Source organism: Podarcis tiliguerta (genome assembly GCF_965153285.1).
Source record: "Podarcis tiliguerta genome assembly, chromosome: 6".
NCBI classification, from domain to species: domain Eukaryota; kingdom Metazoa; phylum Chordata; class Lepidosauria; order Squamata; family Lacertidae; genus Podarcis; species Podarcis tiliguerta.
Window position 1 is genome coordinate 64,978,744 of NC_139539.1, and position 19,566 is coordinate 64,998,309.

The 19,566-nt window shown below is 38.3% G+C and overlaps 1 protein-coding gene across 1 annotated transcript in view; it reads right to left on the minus strand.

The window, feature by feature from the left end:
• Nucleotides 1-19,333, minus strand: part of LOC310679471 (vitellogenin-1-like) — a 34,113-nt gene extending 14,780 nt beyond the window's left edge. The window contains exons 1-18 of the mRNA XM_083444675.1: nt 19,242-19,333; nt 18,066-18,208; nt 16,348-16,599; nt 13,787-13,948; nt 12,712-12,872; nt 11,552-11,699; nt 11,264-11,424; nt 10,985-11,150; nt 9,460-9,585; nt 7,999-8,208; nt 7,049-7,266; nt 6,849-6,946; nt 4,074-4,198; nt 3,333-3,404; nt 2,447-2,566; nt 2,032-2,218; nt 1,352-1,445; nt 1,019-1,204 (exon numbers count right to left, since the gene is read on the minus strand). Coding sequence (XP_083300801.1) covers nt 1,019-1,204; nt 1,352-1,445; nt 2,032-2,218; nt 2,447-2,566; nt 3,333-3,404; nt 4,074-4,198; nt 6,849-6,946; nt 7,049-7,266; nt 7,999-8,208; nt 9,460-9,585; nt 10,985-11,150; nt 11,264-11,424; nt 11,552-11,699; nt 12,712-12,872; nt 13,787-13,948; nt 16,348-16,521 — 2,408 coding nt within the window. The 5' untranslated portion in view covers nt 16,522-16,599; nt 18,066-18,208; nt 19,242-19,333. The remainder of the gene's footprint in view (nt 1-1,018; nt 1,205-1,351; nt 1,446-2,031; nt 2,219-2,446; nt 2,567-3,332; nt 3,405-4,073; nt 4,199-6,848; nt 6,947-7,048; nt 7,267-7,998; nt 8,209-9,459; nt 9,586-10,984; nt 11,151-11,263; nt 11,425-11,551; nt 11,700-12,711; nt 12,873-13,786; nt 13,949-16,347; nt 16,600-18,065; nt 18,209-19,241) is intronic.
• Nucleotides 19,334-19,566: the final 233 nt, after the last annotated feature.

Consider the following 19,566-nt stretch of genomic DNA (forward strand, 5'->3'; position numbering starts at 1 on the left):
CATAGGCCAACATGCAAAATTGTTAGGACGGATTGGGGAATGTTGGATAATACTGGAGCAAGTAGGAAGCTTTGACAGGGGGAAAAAATTAGGTAGAAGGTACATGTACCAGCATGTGAGGACAAGAAAAAAGAATAATGCCCTTCAAAATGGAAGTGTCCTTCCTAACGATTTTTATTTGTGCCATTCTATACAATGTAGCACCAAAGAAAAAATTTAGAAAATTAAATCTTCTCCCAGCTTTCACCAAAAAGAAAAAAGAAAAACAATTAATCCTCTAAGGATGCATAATCAATCACATTTGTGATCAGCCATGCAAATAATTTACATATGTGAAGTGAAGCTATTTTTATTGGCCATGCTCATAAGTATTTTAAAAACTGGAGTGCAGGTAGTACTATGTATACTTTTCAACAACTTGTCACTTTCTGTTTACACAGTTTATGCCATTCGCTTTAACTTTACTAGTACTCAGATTTTTGTGGTTTTTTGTGAGTTTTCTTTCAATGCCAAAGGCCATTATGATTCTAATGGGAAGTTTGTCACCCAGATAAACAGACAACAGATACCAATATTGATTTACCTTGCAACAATGTTGTATTGACTGTAAAAGAAAGCCCCAGTATATTTACATGTTAAAGCAACAATTAATAATGCCGTTAGAGATGAGGGGGAAATTGTATAGTATATAAACCTTACAGTACGATTTCAAAAATCCACTTATAGGATTATTCTCTGCAATCTAATTATCTATGAAAAAGCGTATGTCAAACATTTTAAACATATTTCGTGATCTTCAAGCATTTAAAGCTGATTTTTAATTTAAAGCACTCTCTTTCAACTCTGTCAATCTCAACTTGACACCTCCATAAATTTGACTGGAGTGTTTAACTTTAAAATAAGTCCATTGCACTAGATAATATAAAATAATTAACTCCAGAGATCAAGTACTAATTATAAAATGTATTGCGGGAGAAGGGGGGGGGAGGGGTGTTCTACCAATTTTCGCTAGGCCTACCTGAAAGATATGAGTTCAGTTTCCTCTCTGCATGGTGGAAGTTCAAGTTTGAAGGTCTTTTCCTTAATGTTCATAGAGACATCAACGTTCACAGGGATATTGGTGACCATTTTGACATTCTCTTGTATTATAGCCTGGAATTCAGGGACAACGATTCCCATCGTCACGAGCATATCTTTGTTCATGCTAAAAATGAAAAACAACAACACACCAAACAAACCCATTAGAGTGATGTTATGGCAACTATACGTTAAAGAGTTTACGAATACTGAGGGCACATTTGCACCACTTGAATTGCATCTTGTCATTTTATGTATCAATGAGTCTATTTACCTGACAGACAATCTGGTTTTCAGTTTCATATCGATGTTAAGCAAGTCAGGCAAACTCAAATGTGATGTCGGCTCAGGACTCATGGATAATTGAACTGTTTAAAAGCAAGCAAATAAAACAAATGCATACCATAAAATAATTATTATGCAAAATGTGATATATAAAAATGCAATTATTTTGTTTCTATTTTGATATTATTTTGATAAAGGGATAAATTTGCCCTGAGCACTGCTATTTGTCTCACAGTTAATAATGGGGAAAAACTGTAACCCTGGAATGCTTATTTAATCCCTGCCCCCCAGCATCTTTTATTCTAAATGTATTTGAAACCCAGTCATTTCCAACTCAATGTGCTCGGGAACACAGTCTTAGGGATACGTCACGTTACATTTTTTGTCCTTATATATTTTTCCTGTACCACTTTAATGAGGTGCTACCATTCTCATGGTAAAACCCAAGACCGGGAGTCCTATACAGCTGCAAATGAAACATTTTAAGTGTGTTGTAAAGAGTAATATACAAATGTGACTCTAGATGGTGACAGTGAGCTATGGCAAATTTAATGTATTTTTCAAAATGTTTTTTTTAAAAAAGCATTTTCACAGCATTTTTTATACGTGTGTAGATACTACCCTAGTTAGTCACTGTGCTTGGTAGTTGATAAATTTCTATTGCCTTACCGTTTCCATTGACTGATGTGTGAGTAAAATGAACCAAGTTTATTTGAAGTGGAAGTCCAGTGCATGTAGGCACAACACCGTAGATTTCTGCAGATACTAAATTGTTTTCCCACTGCATGTTTGGATGAGTTTTAAGGCCATCTACAGAATCTTTTATCCAGGGGAGAGGCATTTTGCCATGGAATATCTGCAAAGAAAGTATGCGCTGATTAAACAAAGAGAATGAGAATATCACATGCTTCATGTCACTGTTCCTTTCATAGGAAAAAGAGGTTGCCAGTGCAATAGTAACTAATGCTGAAAAGTTATAATTGCACCCAATCTAATCCTGAAAGCAATCACATTCAGGAGCCTAAAGAAGAAGAAGAAGAAAATATAATTTATATCTAAACAACATGCATGTCAAAAGAGGCACCTGCAATGCATCCTGGATCACATCAGGAGTGAGCTCCAAATACGCGATTTCTTGGCGTGCTAATTTGAGATATAGTCCTCCAAAAGTTGGGTCATGTCCTCCTTTTCTCTGATCGAAGGGCTGTGTGATAAGAAGTAGAAACTTACTGAAATATTTATTGTTTTGTTTGTTTATTATTTTAAGAAATGATGGTGTACCCGCTTTTTTGAAACACATGCATTTGCAATGTTCAGGGTGGCTTAAAACACTCAAACAAAACAACAGGGAAATCTAATAGCAATTAAACAACCAACAACAACAGAATTAAATCGAAGGTGAAATCAAAATGATTGGGGTCAGGGGGATCAGCTGCAAAAGAATTCTCATCCTAGCAGGTCAAATGTCTTCTTGAATGAAATAAATAAATAAGCTAGGCTGTGAAAAGGAACGAGAAGCGCACCCTGAGTTAGGGAATTTCACCATTTGGGGGAAATTCAACCAGGCCTTTGGCTGATTAACATTCTGCAGCCTTTAAAATGTGTTTGGGGGTGACTTATTGCTTTGTTGTTTCTGTTTTAACTCTTTATTTGTGCTTTTATCTTCTATTTTCATATTGTGAACTGCCCTGAGATCTTTCGATGAAGGGCGGTGTATAAATCCAATAAATGAATCAATAAATAGATTCAGAAAAGGTAAGCACATCCCAAGCATGTAGCACATCCCAACCAGCCATGCCTTGCTTGGATATGGGTACCAATGGGACACAGAGAAGAGCATCTCTATCAAATTTTATGGACTGAGTATGCTGGTATGGCAGGTATCATGCGCCTAAACAATTTTGGGCCTTAAACAGACATAGAATTTGTAGGAATAACACATTACAAGGTTTATATTGCTGCCCACTTACCATGTCATGGAGCCTTCCTTCTGCATATGCCCTTTCAAAAAGGCGAGATAGTCCTATACTCTTAAAGCCGACCTGTGTTGAAAGGGGGTGTATGAAACAGTTAAAAGGGCTTTGTATGCTTTACATAAATCAGAGCAGTTTCAGAATATTTTAAACAATTAAGAACTATGTTTCAGTCACTTGCATTTAATACATTTATGAAGGCTGGTTGAGCATGAGTTAACTTAAACCATTATAGGCAAAAGTTGTAATTTGTTAACAACAACAACAACAACGATAATAATAATAATAATTTATTATTTATACCCCAGCCACTCTGCGTGGCTCCCAACCAAATATTAAAAACACAATACAGCATTAAGCATTAAAAACTTCCCTAAACAGGACTGCCCTCAGATGTCTTTTAAAAGTAAGATTGTTGCTTATTGCCTTGACATCTGATAAGAGGGCATTCCACAGGGCAGGCGCCACTACCAAGAAGTCCCTCTGCCTGGTTCCCTGTAACCTCACTTCTTGCAGTGAGGGAACCGCCGGAAGGCCCTCGGAGCTGGACCTCAGTGTCTGGGCTGAACGATGGAGGTGGAGACACCAAGTAAGGATGATCTGCCCCCTTCTTATCAGAGCTTAGTGTATAGCTCATGCTATAGAAACAAGCCAGACTCAAATGAATTTTGTAAGAAAATAAATTCAAGGTCTATCAGTACAGGCCTAATGGAATTTATAATGGACAGCATCTGTTACCTCTACAAGATCAGAAGAGACGCCAAGGATGTTTGCCCTGGTTTTGAACAGGGTAAACAATGGGAGGATATTTCCTTCTTTGCCTATGCTGACAACCTCAGCTCTCAAACCAGCCATAAGTCGTTCTGAAAAGGGAGATAAAACAACAAGCAATAAGGCCGGTCAGTTCTTCAAACTGCATAATAATACGAATTTAATTTCCTAATTGTTTAATGTGAAAACAGCATCTTATGAAAAAGCGAAGAAACTCCATGTACAAGACCAGCTGCATAACAAAAAGAGGCTACTGTGTCTGTGTACTGTGATTTAGGCTTGGCACTCTCTCTACATTTGACCAGTTCTTCTGGAAGGGGGAGAGGGAGCAAGACTTTATAGAACATGTTGGAGGAGAGAGTTACAGCTCCATCACAGAGCACTTCCTATGCATATGGAAGGTCCCCGATTCTCTGTTATTTCCAGTTGTTTTTTTTAAAAAATGTTGCTATCATGACTGGGAAATATCCCCGTCCCTGGTTTAAGTCAATGGGAAGATTCTAGATGTTTCATGGAATCTTAGAATTGTAGATCGTAGAGTTGGAAGAGACCCCAAGGGTCATCTAGTCCCACCCCTGCAATGTCCACACCTCACTGGCCAACAATATCTGGAGGAAGCTATGTTGCCTATGCCTCGCCTAAAGAAACACAGAAAAGTGACTCTTTTTGTAGTGTAAATAGACACACAAGAAAGATGTTATGACAGACATAGGGCTGTCAAAATGGTAGGCCCATGCCTAGCGCTCTCCACCCTTCTCTTATCATGTCTGGTGTGACTTTGTGTGTGTGTGATTTACTGGTATTTCCCTCCTCTATATGACTGCATGACATCAAGCAGGGAGTTTCAATATATCCCCCTCAGCTATGCTAGCTTGAACGCAAAAGTGAAACGCAAGCCATTCTGTTCCTGAACTACTTGTTCTATATGTAGGCTGTCACAAAACAGTGCTGGGACTCGATGAAAGGGAAAGAATATATTTTATATAGCATTTCACCCTTGCTGGAGCTTACTTGATAATTAACTGTTATTGAACAAGGAGTGCCATTTGATTTGGCATTTCAACATGTATTGCTAGACATGTTAAGCTTCCTAAAAGTAATTTGGCACAGCAATCTATATCTTACCATCTGTCTTTAACAGGACACCATGCCACCTCTATGAAACTGTTAGCAAAGGTGGCAAATGGTTTCTTATCATTTTCAGTATGTTATATGTGACTGATGGGAGTTATGGTCCAGTGGCATCTGGAGGGTGCTACATTGGCTACTCCTGCTCTGGAGATACTAATCATAGAATATTAGTAATTTCTAATAGATTTTTCATGCTATGGTATCAATTTAGCTAATATCCGAATATGGTCATCAACAGTTACCAGCAGTTTATGCCACTTTAAGCACTCACACTATTGAATCTTGGAAGTATTTGCAAGTTATTCTGCTTAAATTTATAGTGCATGGAAAAAACTGAGCAAGGACTAAGGAGATAAATCTCATTCCTTTAACTTTTAAAATAGTATATGACAATAAAGATGCTTTGGAGGGAAGAAAATTTCATATACCATGAAATTATTTTATCACTTCAAGAGCTCCCTACATACCTCTGTGAAGTAGTAGGTCTGTATATCCTAGTCAGGTTCATGGTACTTATTTTTATTATGAAACTGATTTCATGGTCATGTAAAAGTCACGAGGCACAGCAGTAACCTAAGGCACTGTGCAAAAATCTAACTTCGCATTTTCTGAAATTTTCATGAAATATTTGTCATTAGCTTTTCAAGTGTACTAATAAGTTACACAACTATTAAATGAGCCTATATTATTTTTATTAAGTTATGTACGGTATTGAGTTTGTTTGTAGGGTGGTTGTCGTCGTTTAAAAATATTTCCCCAAGGATATGCAGAAAAACTCTAGGATTTTCATGGTTCTTTAAGAATGGAGTCACTTAAATCATATAATGTAAAACTTTGACTTGCCTGAAAATAACATGACATTTGGCCTAGAATACACAAGGTGTGTTATCTTGTTCTCCCTCCAAACAACCAGTAAGTGTATCATTGGTATTATTAATAGGAGGATGAAGTAAAAAAAAATAAATACAGTGGTACCTCAGTTTTCGAATGTAATCCATTCCGGAAGACCGTTCTAGTGCCGAAATGTTTGAATACCGAAAACTCAAAATGGAAAACTCAAAACAGAAAATTCAATACAGAAGTCGCGTTTCATGTTCGACTTCCGAGGCACGTTCAAAAATCGAAGCATTTACTTCCAGGTTTACGGTGTTCGAAAACTGAAACGTTCGCCAATGGAGACGTTCAAAAACCGAGGTACCACTGTATAACATAGGTTTGTGGCATAAAAAGCAAATGTACACCCCCCCCTTAAAATATGAGTCAAAATGCTTATAGGTTCTAGTTTAGGGATGAGAGAACATTTTGGTTTTGCAGACTGCACACCCTGCCCAATGCATACTTTCCTCCCCAAGTCTTTCCCTGTGCTTTCTGAGCTAAAGGTTGAGCTGTGTACTGACAAATGTTTCTTTTTCTGACTGACGGTCGAATAAAAGGTTGATGATGATGATGATGAGCTAGTCACATGACAAGACATGGCTGATTTCTTTCTGGCTCTTGAAACAAACAGCTTTTACTCTTGAAACAACAGGTTCATCTTTTTAATCTTTTAAGCAATCACTATTATTCTGGGAGGAATAAATAGTATCTGGGGAAAAAACACATGTCTCTTACCACTGTGAAGACCAAAGAAGTAAACCATGCTGTGGCGATAGCTAGGCCGTTGAATCTTGATGCTCAGTACTTTAAGTGCCACTCTGCAGGCAGAAGCCCTGAATAAAGCAAATTAACCAACAATGGTCACATTTACTACTGCTGTTTGCTGTGCACTGCTCCTTTTATAAAGAAATCATTTTTTAAAAAATTATGCTTACATCTCTTGGCAGTCAGGAGTTCTGCAAGTGGCCGCTTCACGTATAAGAGTTAACAGGAAATATTTCACTTCTGACATGGGTGTCTCTGATGCATAATTAGTCATTGCCATCAATGAAGGAAGAGCTGGTAGGGATTCCATATAAACCATGGCAGCACATTTTCGTGTTACGGGTTCTATCTTGTTGTCCATGACGATTGGAACAGTAAGTGCTTCCACCTGTGCAACATAGATTGAAAATACAAATTTTGCACTCTTATTTTTCTCCTTCCCACCATGACTTTGGCTCACAGCTCAAAAAGCTTGTACATGCTAAGCAGGCATTCTGACTTTTCTTCTTTGAACCACAGCAGCCAGCCCCAACTTCCACAGCATACAAAATTCAGTGGCTTGCAATATTATGTAAGGGACTTCTGTTAAAACAAGATGGAGCTTTTCAAGCAATTATCTGCAATGTAACTTTCCTGATTCCTGCTTTTCAGAATAACATGCCCAGGCAAGATTTGCGTTTTGAGAACAGACCTTCTAAAGGTCTGCTCCTAGAAATTTCTGCCACTTGAGAAAATGCAAAGCCATATTTTCTGTTGGTGTGTTTTTTCTTGTAGAGAAGAAAGACACATTTAGATTGGATAAAGCACCCATTGGCAACGTGAGTGACTTGCACATTATCTGCCGCCTTGACTGTTTAAAGCAATATATCACACACTGCTCTCTCACTGTAACCCCCCCCATGAGTTTCAATTCTGTGCATAATGGTATACATGTCTACACAGACAGGGGCTGAGTCCCCTCCCCATTTATTCCCTACCTGCCCCTAATGCAAATGGTCTTTGAGAAATAATGTATCACCATGATCAATTAGCAGTAGGGGAAAAAAGCTATTCCTAACAGCTCTATAATGTTGTTGAAAAAACCCCACAAGATCCCCACAAAAATGCCATGCCTTCTTACCCGTGCAGGATACCTCTCGACAAGGCCTCTTAGAGCTAAGATGGCAGCGCAAGGATGCAGGGAGTCAGGAGAAGAAATGAGAGCTGCAAAGGTCTTCATGATGGGCTTCTCAATGATGACATGTCCCACATTTGCTAAGGCCTTCAGTACCAGCATTTGTCCATCTACGTCGGATGTACGTTTTGCTTTAATTGCAAAATCATTCAAAGGCTGTTTTAGGGAAAAAAAAAGTGGTTTCAGAATTAGTTGCAAAATAGTTGCTTTGAAAAATATATGATTTGAATCTTGAATTGATATTGGGGACAGCTTTATGAACAGCCTGTGATCTCAAGTTAGACAGGAGTAGGTTTGACAGGGTTTGCCCATCAGCATCTCCTATGTTGCAGGTCTCAATAAACTTGGCCAAGTACCATATGAATAGCCAGTGCAGGTCTTTCAGAATAGGTGTTATGCACTGTCAATTGGGCATCCCCTTCAGTAGTCTTTCTGAAGCATTCTGCATTAGCTATAGGTTCTGGACCAACCTAAATAAAGCACCTCAAAGAGTGCATTGCAGTTATTCAATATGGATGTTATGAATGCCTGGACTACCATATTAAAGCCATTCCAAAGCAGGAACAGCCAGAAATATTGCACCAGTGAGAAAGATAGATACAGGAGCACCCCCCCCAAAAGAAAAGCTCTTTCAGAGGAAGTACAAGCCCATCCAGAACAAGCTGCACCTCCTTGACTAATACAAAGATCAGGACATAATTATCCTTTGGATATCACATTTCTCAAAATATTTCTTTACAAATTTTGGCTGAAAAAACTTAGAAAATGCCGATTTTAGGTTGGAATACATACATTAAAATGAAATGCATTTTTAAAAATGCATTAAATATTTAAATATTATTTGTGTGGATATATTTTAATCAAATAATAATGTGGAAGCAGGATGGAAAGGACATAGAAAGTAACGCACGCAGAATTGCCCTGGACCAGAAATAGACTGACCTGCCCATGCTTAATGTTAAGATAACCTGCAACAAATGACTAGATATGTGTTGCTATTGCTTTCAGTGAGGAGTGAGTGATACTCAGTTTAAACATTTTCAAAGAATTTACAGTAATAATTACAGGTACTTTATAGCAGTATTATATGATCATTTGAATAATCGATTAAACAGATAACATGTAAAGATTCTGAGAACTACTGAGACAAGTATACCATTGTAGTGTAGTGCTAAGAATAATTCCCCCCCACACACCTTATTTTTATTTCAAATTGAAGACAGTAATCCTGAACTCACTGAAACCAGCAGCAAAAAATCCCATTGTTTTCAATGTGTTGCAATTTCCTCTAAAGACTGTGCTCAACACATGCATCTTAACTTGTAGGCTGATAATAATAGGGCAACTTAAGCACCTTATATTGTTACTCTTTAAATGATGAAATGTAATTGAAACATGGCACAATACCTTGATGTATTTGTCAGGGCAAGTTTCTGAGGAAGAACAGTATTTTTTAACAACAGTTCCATAGGCAAGGCAGGTAAAGCTGCGGTAGAAACTTCTGGGGCCTTTGAGGGCATCTGTCACAATTGCCTATTGAGAGAAAAGTTGGTCATTGAAACATACAGAAAACAAATTATTCATCTCATTTTAACATATGCATCAATTAAATCAGGTCTGAATGCATTTCAGACTAAACGGGAGAAAATAGCCCAAAGCATAACAATTGCTGGGAGTGTATAAAGTGATTGATAGTCTTCCAAGAGTTTCAAATGTATATCATCTCAGTAGTTTTTACAACTGTTTATCCAAGTAAGACAGCATTATTCCTCCTACATTATAAATGTGTGGCTGATACATAATGAGCTTGCCAAGGGAGAGGTAATGGCTCATCACAGCAGAGGTAAAATTTGAACTAGGAAATTCCAGCTCAGTTTCTTAGCCCGTAAGAACACTGAGAACGATTTCTCAGAGACTTGACTAAATGGGTTGTCTCCAACTAAGTCAAACTCAGAGTAGAACCATTAAATGCACTTCATTTCATCATGATGAAGTAGTCCAGTGATTTCAGTGGATCTATCTGGGTATGACGATAACACCCAATAAAATTAACTTAAGTACAAATAGCATCCTTGATGCCCACAGCATTTCAGAGACCTAAGTTAAGAGGAACCCATAAGATTGGCCTCCAGAGCTATCAATCATCTGCACTGCAACAATAATAGCCATAGCCATAGGATCCTGGCCTGCTTGCCAAAGGAAGTGCCATTTTAAAAGGACCATACATAACTGGTATGCATGTATATTGACCTAGCCTGTATTTCCTCCACTATGAATTTAAAGTTAAATATTAGTAGGTTTTTTTGTCCAGCAGATGTGTGTGGTTACACAGCTCTGTTACCTGATATTGAGGGAAAACCAATGAAATCATACTTAGAATAAACCCACTGAACTCCGTGTGGACCAAAAAACTTCTGTCTGGCTTCAATGGGTCTACTTTGTGTACTTTGGATATCACTTATTATTCAGAATTTGTTCGGGTTTAAGTGGCTTGTGGCACTTGGGGAGAGGATGGATGTCTGAGGTGGTTACCAAACTGGTGTGTTTCAGGGTTTTAAAAACTGTTGCCCCCATGGGAATTTTCTCCTCTTGGGACTTGACCAGAGCTGCTCAAAGGCATGGAAAACAAGAACTTAGATCAAGAAGAGCCAACATGGTGCCCTCAATATGTTGATGGACTCCAACTCCTATAAGTCCTAGCCAGCATGGCTGGTGGTCAGGGATGGTGGGAGCTGCAGTCCAGCAACATCTGGAGGAGACAGTGATGGAGCAATGCTCGTTTGAAATCTTCAGGATGCCTAGGTTGTAGGAACTGCCAAATTTTAAAGTCGCATGCACTTATTCTTGCAAACCCCCCGCCCCCCAAAAAGATCAATTCAGAGAAAGCCAACATCAGCAAACAAAACCCCCCGTAATGCAAGATGTATTTTACCATAGCTGTTTCTAGGATTTCTGGAGATGGAGTGCAGGTATGAAAGAAGGTAACAAATGCCATTGTCGCTTCAATCCTGCTGATTTCTCTCTGATCAAACCTATGTTTCAAGAATCTAAGTGCATCTGGAGTACCAGCAGCAGCAGCTAGTTGCACGATGAGGTGTCTACAAGAAAAGAAGCAGCAATCAAGTCTGAGCTCTGATCACTTTAATTTAGATCTTATTCAATTACGCTTTTCAAGCATGAAAAGCATAACACACTTCCTCTGTTATCTTACCTGAGTGTTGGCTCATTGGCATGTTTTCTAAAGAGCGAATCTAAATATTTTGTGTCGTTCATCTCACGCACAAGTTCGATAGCCTGCAGGTATTTAATTGCACCATCTCTTGGAAACTTTGCATCTGGGTGTCCTGCCAAATACTGCAATCTTTCCTCAATCTGTTGGATAGATTTTTTTAAAAAATAAAATAAAAAAGAGATCATTGTCAGGTATTGTTTAACACCTCAGGCAAAGAACACTGGTATGTTGCAAAGTTCCATTTGCATTACCATTTTTAAAACTTACTTCTCTCTCTATGTTGTTGCTCTTTATCAATGGAATAGGAAGAGGAGGAAGTTCATAATTAAACCTGTAGGTAAGTGAGCCCCATCTCTTCAAGTCAGAAGGGACATGTGGCAAGTGGCCATGCATATCGATGAATACCATTTTAAGCCTAGTGTGGAAAGACCCAATGAAATTTAGTGAGCAAATAGTAAATACAGAAAGCTGTTTTTTGTCTCTTGGCTTTGCAATAATAATAATAATAATAATAATGATGATAATAATAATTTCCCTTTTGCATCAGAAAAGAACAGGACTAAACTAGCAAATATAGTATGTAAATTTAAAATGCTTCTTTACTTGAAGGTGGACCTGACCTTCGGATTATGAAGATTTGCTGAATCTAAACACATAATGGGTAATACTCAATCTTAGTCATATCTGTTGACTTCTACAAACTTTTGCCCATTCATTTCAATGGGTGTACTGTTCTTTTAAAGAAACCCTTGTTTATTTATTAATATGAAACACAGTCCTATAAAAGGGAAGCAGCCATATCAAGTACAAGAGAACTACCCCTCCAAAAGAAGACATTCAGGAGAAAATCAGTGCAGCACCCCCAATCGAGTTTAAGAGCTTGTTCCAGATTGGGGCATCAGGGCTCCTTTTTCTCCAAAATAAAAGCAGGCAAGCTAAGCACATGTTTAAACATGAACTGCTATCACATGTACTTTGGTCTGAAGAGATTTTTTCACTACTGTACTGTGATTTTCCAAGATTCTCCTATTCACTGGGCTTCCACGCTTTAAATTACTGTATACCCTTTTTAAAAATCAAATTATATTTGTTATGGTTTTTATATGTGTGCATAGCTTCAGATTTATAGCTAACCATGACACTCCAGGGAAATCCATAGGTTTATGAAACGAAATGCTGGTAGATATTGAGACTACTCTTAAGAAGTTTGACTAGGTAATTTGGGATGATGAATTTAGGGTTGCCATTTTTTCATTTTTCATTAGCAAATCAACAAAATGGTCAAGCTTTTTGTTTAGGAACCTAACTCAAAAATAGTGAAAACCCGAAAACCAGTACATGTCAGGAATTTTCCTGACCTATGGCAAGCCTAATGAATTGATAAACTGAAAAGCATTTGTAAAAAGGGAGCAGTTATACAAAGGTACCTGGCCTCCATGATGCCTGTTGCTCCACTAAGCTCATTGAATGGTGCGAACTCACGGATTTCCACACCTTCGACCTGCATAATCGTTCTCTCGTTGTCTCCCTTTTGTGCATCCCTAAATCTGTACTTGAATGTAGCTGAGCCTTGGAAAGGTTTGACTTTCTGTATGAAAACAGGCAGCGGCAAGTCATATATTAGAATTTTTAACATAATCATAGCAAGCCCAGAAATCATCACACATAGGGTTGTACCCAATGCTGGGTCCATGCAGACACATGGAACGTAATGGTCACAAGGCTAAATTATGCCCATTCATTTCAGTTGGTCCAATCTGATGAGGAGAGCTTGTTTGGATACAACCAGTGCGTTCAAGGATGTGTATTGCCGGCACCTCTCTTTTTTTGGTTAATAAGTGTGACACTTATAGTAACAACTTCATGATGAGTACCAGCATTTTTTTCTAGAAAAAAGCACTGGATACAACCCAATCAATATTATTTTACATTAGCAATCTCTACCGTTGCGTTTGGCAACTAGCAGACCACAGAATCTATCCAGGCACCTGATGCCCAATAGATCTCTATTGGATTGCTTGATCAAGTGATTGGGTGGGGAGGAGAGAGAGAGAGAAGGAGAAAGAAAAGAACAAATGGATTGTCCTATCAGAAAATAATATTGTTTCTGAGCTCCCCCCACTCCTTTGCAACCAACTTGACTGCCTCCCTCTGTGGTTCATGCTTTCCAACTCAGACATGAATGGCACATGCAAACAGCTGCAGAGATTGGTTGCAGTGCAATGCAACATTGCTACTGCTCTACATGGAAACCCATGTGTGTCTAACTATATTGTACCAGCAATTTTACCACATCATTGCCCCCACCCCACCCACCTAGCAGCTTGTGATCGCATGTTAAAACTGCTTGAACAGAATGGCAAATCCTGCAAATGAATGGCTTGCAACAGAGGTCAGCATCCATGCAACTGTCTGCAAATGAACAACCAGTCGTGGATCTTCTTGCAAATGTGAACAGGACCACAGATGATATAGTTATATACACACAACCCCCATACTAACCTGTTGACAGGCTTCACATGGAGTAACATGCGACGCACCAAAGATCTTGAAAGCAGCGTTGTCACAGTCGTTTAAGTCCATGGACTTGGTCATGAAGATCTCATCGGCTTTTACAGCATTTTGAACAAGGTATGTTGTGTTGCACCTCCCCCAAATACTATTCTGTAAAACGAATAAATAAATCAGATTGGCAGGTTCATTGAGAGAGTATTGGTCTTCTTGTGAAATTGCCTTAAATAACCTTACTCTAACTCCTTTAATGAACCTCTCAGTTTTTCTTATATCCTTCCCCCTCTCCCCTTACACACATTTCTCGTCAAAAATTCCAACACAGGTTTCTACTGAAAGATCACTGGCAAACCCCGACGGACTTCAGTGAAGCCATGGCTTGTCCCACTGGGAAGTTCTTTATTCAGTTCCAATTAGGGCTTATTGTATATGAAGGATAATTTGAAAATTTTAATAAAAAATGTGGTGAAATAATTTGATCAGTCAGAATGAAACCTCAAAAGCAAGAGATTTCAGAGTCGGGGCTGGCTCTTTGCCCCTAAAAATCCCATTACACCTAATCTACAACTCACACAATCCTCTGTTAGAATCCTTAGAAGCAGATGTGCCATGAAAGCAGCAATAATTAAGCACCACTGAAGAACTGAGGAACCTTAACTCTCTTTTCTTACATTAGCAGGTTTCACTCAGATCTATAACATCATGACATGATTTTGTATTCATCAGAAGTGCAATATCAGTATATGCGGAGAGTTTTTACCAAGTTTGAATACTGTTTTTCAAAGTGTTTCAAGTCTGGAGTGCCTTCCATATGTCTTATGCTCGGCCATTAGCTAATGAGCAAATTTGCACCCTGCAAATCAGATCAGTCTCACAAACTAGGAACTCAACATTAAATGAAAGGATGGGGGAAGAGCTTGCACTGGAAGAACATGCTGGCACTTCATGCAGTTCAAAATGTGTGACGTTTGGCCCTTGAAGTATTTCCCACGCTTGCCCCTTCCCAAAAGAAGCTTCTTGTGGGTGAATAACCATAAGTAGGGACATCACATTGGCCACACAGAACACCTTGGCAAGCTGTGATCACAGTCATTTAAGTCATTAGGCTTGATTAAAATCTCATTGCCTACTCTTCCTCGAACAGTTTATCAGGTGATATAAATGATAATAAGCTACTTAATGCTGATATCATGCAACAAAATAAAAAATAAACTCTAAAACTGTACAGCTAACCCTGGTATCACCTGGTTTGCCTGCATTAAGTCAAAAGGATTTAAATGGAAGGGATTCAAAACTGGCAACCAAAATAACAAAGGACCTGGATCAAACCACTCTGAGAAAAAGGCTACAACATTCGGGGCTTTTTAGTTAAGAAAAAGACAAGTAATTGGGGGAGGGGCGGGGGCACAGCAGCAATGAAAGAGGTGTATACCATTATGCATTGACATGGAAAGAGAGAATTTGTTCTCCCACTTTTATAATATGAGAATCTGAGGCAAAGCTGAATGATGGGAGATTCAGGAGAGACAAAAGGAATAACCTTTTCCCCACAGTACATAGGATCAGGTAACAGATGTCACATGCCATTGTCTGATGCCTACTTAGGGCAATGAGAAGTATGGAGAAAAAATAGGATGGCTATAAAACTAGGCACAATGTGATACAGGGACAGAATATTGGGCGCAGTTTCCAAACCAATTTCCTAAATTAAATATTACTGTATTAAAGTATTTGTTTTCTAAATTAAAGCAACCCTATTCTAAATTTCATACCAAAAAATAATTTCAAACGTTTTCAAATATCAACATCTGAATCAAAATTGGCTTGATTAATGTAAATATGGGACTGTGGAAGTGAAATTAACTGTAGTCTGTAGTCAGGATTTCAATATGAAGCAAATTACAATTTAACACAGTGTAGTTCTGACATCACTCTATCGCAAGCTTATCCCCAAGGCAGTTTTAACTTGGCCAGATTTATTTAGTAGGAGATTAGGTATTCTAAAGGTAATTTGATCATCTGCAACTGCAAATAGAAATTATTGTGTGTGTGTGTGTGTGTGTGTGTGTGTGGAGTGACCACATCATTTGATCATTATGATCTAAACCAGAGCTAATAAGGTTATCTGTTGACTCAATTCATTCTTTGAATTCAAGTGCATGAGTCTCATTTTAGAGATAGAAGTTTGATTCCTGCTTATTTCTATATATTTATAATCCATATTGGTCTATTAACTTTGTTGTGGTATTGGAGGAATATGATGTAGTTAACGTCAACAGTGATGTGCTGGTTCAAATATGAGCTACAAACTCAGCAAGTAGCCTTAAGTAAGACACATTCTTTCAGTTTACAGCTGCTCCCCACCCACCCGCAAACTATTATATTGAAATAAACTGGCCAGTCTTGCAGCTATTGAAAGGACTGCTGATAAAATGTACGTGAAGTTCTTTGAAATTCTCAGGGATAGAGAGAATACAAATAAAAATAGCATAGTGCCTAGTGTGAAAATAAAAGCCACAGTACTATAAATGCAACGGAAATTAAAAGTTCACCTCTCTTAAGTTGTAGCTTTTCTGGTCTAGCTTCATGGAATATTGCAGGTTGTTCAGAAGTCCTTTGTAGACTCCAAGTTTATATTCTGAGAAGTGTCCTGAAGCCATGATGTCATCAACAAAGCCTTTCCTGTGGCGAAATGTAACTATGCCAGGTAAGTCTTCCTCAAACATCTTGGTCAGCTTGGATGACTGCTTGAAGTCCTGCTGTGGCTGGATGCCATTGAGCTCAAGCACTTCAACGCTATGAAGCTGTCACACACAAACACACACAAAGAGTAAATTTCATGTTATTTTCCACCTCCCTTTAGAATCCATGTAGGTTATTTAAACGGCAGTCTTCAAAACCACACAAATTAGAGCTTAAATGTTTTCCGCCTAGCATCTATTTCACCACATGTAAACTACACATTCATGTTAATGACAGGACTTCATTATTACATGTGTAAGAATCTTTTTACTGTATCTAAGACTAGCCATTTGAAGTCGGAAGCCTAAAAGAATGCTGAAGTGACGCTAACGAAGCCATTTTAGTTTCACTGACTTGATCTTTAAGAGTTTTCAAGAACACTACAAGTGAAGACAAATGTAGTATGATAATAGGATCCTTCCCCTTTGCCAAGAGGCCAGTTTTGTCCTGGGCTGACAGGCTGATCAGCTAACCAAAGCAGTCTTGCTGCTTCCTCCTGTTCCTTAGTTCTCTCACTTGCCACCACTCCTATTGCAGCTTCTTGCATCTCTACCATCTGGGGAAAGTTAGCAATGGTACAGACATTCAGGTCTCTGGAATGGAAATGGCGTTGTCTTAGACCCTTTGCTACAGACATTATGTTAACTTCCACCATCAGAAAGGAAGGAGAAAGTGGATGCAGTGCAAGTGAGTGAGCTAGCAGAGTGGGTCAAGTCTGGTGTGTTGTTATTATTACTGAGAAGGAGGGCTTTGCATATGTGAACCGACTTTGAACCCTACTCTTGTATTATGTCTTGTCTTCAGCCTAGAGCAAGTCCACATAATTTCTGACCCAGTAGGGTTTACAAAGCTTTCTCTATGTATAGCCAGGCTATGATCTGAAGTGAATGATCTGAAGGGTTACGGCTGGCACCAGGACAGGATGAAAGGGAGCAACGGGTTCTGCTGCAAACCTATGGGGAAACCCTTTCTCACCCCCCCCCCCCAATTTCAGTAGGAAAAGGCAGCAAAGGTTTTCATGCTGCATTTGTTATTTTTAAAAGATATTTAAATGTCACCAGATTGCTCAAAATATGCAGAGTGGTGCATAGAATATCATTTGCGCTCTGCAGGTACTGAAGTAGCCACATGAAATTAAGAATTGTCAATATTCAATGACATCCCACTTTGTTAGAAAATGCATTAGTCTTTGTTTATTAGTTACAACTACCATTTGATTAAATAATTTTCAAGGCATCACAGTTTGAGAACAATTGAATTGATGCCACAATAAAATTATTGTGCATCTGAAATTACATCCTATTGTCTTTTTGACCACTAAGCAGAATAAATCCTTCAAGCCTGAGTATGGCTTGAGCTGACTGAGAATTGCCTGGTAATGTGCGAAAAGGAATTTCGCTCATCGCATAAATAATAATACTGTTAGGTAAAGTCTATGCAAGTTGCATGACAAAATTGAATTATTTCCCCCTCAACTTTAAAAACTCACAGAGAAAGTTAACTTTCATGACTGAAAAAGTTCCCTTACCTGTAGAACTTTACGGTCTGGTGCAATTTGGCCAATCGCAATTTTACATTTTAATTTCAGTCCAGAGCTTCCTGCACCTTTTCCTGGGAGTCTGATTGTATTTTGAAATTCGACTGCATATGTGGCAACATCACCTTCAGTTTCTGGAGGGAGGGAAATCCAAAGAAATATTATAGGCAACATGTGAAAAATAGCATGTAAAATATTTCTAAAACTGCCAAACAGCTTTCAAAATTGCGTACTTCTTTTTTAGATACTTACGTTTTTGTTGCTGACAACCTGAAAGATAAAAAATAAAGTTAAAACAGAAAAAATGCATTTGTTCCATGAATATTTGTACTTCATTTTTTGGGGGGAATACATAGGCAGGAAATCTTTGTAAACTACTTAGAGGTTTTATTTACAGTTAAGCATCTTACAAATTATGCCAAAAAAGAGGGTTGTTGTTTTTTTTAAAAATTTTTTGTTTTATTCATGCAAACCTTTTAGGTATTTTCCATTTACTGATAAGAATTTTAGGTTCACACTCAGTCATACTCAGAGAAGACCAGACACATTGAAATTAGTGGATGTGACTAAGGTACTGTACATAAGACAGTGTATAAGACTGGGTTTTTTCCCTTTAAAATTATGTTAAGAAAAGGGGGGTCACCTTATACATGGGGCAATTTCCTCCCATTTTCTTAATTTGGAGTCCCCCCAAATAGGGGGTGTCTTATACACAGGGGTGTCTTATTCTCAGAAAAATACATTATATCCATTGATTTTAATAGGTCTGCTCTGAGACAGACTTAACTAAATACCACCCACTGATTTCAATGGGTCTGAGTTGGAATGAGCCAAAATGAACCACATCCCATTATTTGCTATAATAGAAAGCTATGAAACAAGCACGGTACAGTGGTACCTCAGGTTAAGAACTTAATTCATTCTGGAGGTCCGTTCTTAACCTGAAACTACTTTAGCTAATGGGGCCTCCTGTTGCCACTGCGCCGTCGTCGTGTGATTTCTGTTCTCATCCAGAAGCAAAGTACTTAACTTGAAGTACTATTTATGGGTTAGCGGAATCTGTAACCTGAAGTGTCTGTAAACCGACGTACCACTGTACTGTTTTACATTTGAAATTTCTATAACACTTTCCCCCCAGCATTTCTGATAGATAGTACCTATCTATACTTACCCACAAGGGTCAATGCCAGTGCTAGAATTAAGGCCTTCATCATGGATGAGGAAGGTACAGCTGAATGGGTTGCTGCCACTTTTATAGTGAGGGATATTCGGTCACATGATTATCTTGGACATCTTTTTTGCTGAACCAGCATATTTTGGGTACATTATTGATTGACCGAGCAAACAAACATTGCTTGGGTCAGAAAGAGATATTACAAAACCATGGCAGGACTTTGCTCAAATATATGTTTGATGTAAACTAAGAAAGCAAAATTCTAATAAATTATAGTTATGGGAAATAAAATGGTACAGATTTAATAAAAACAGTCAC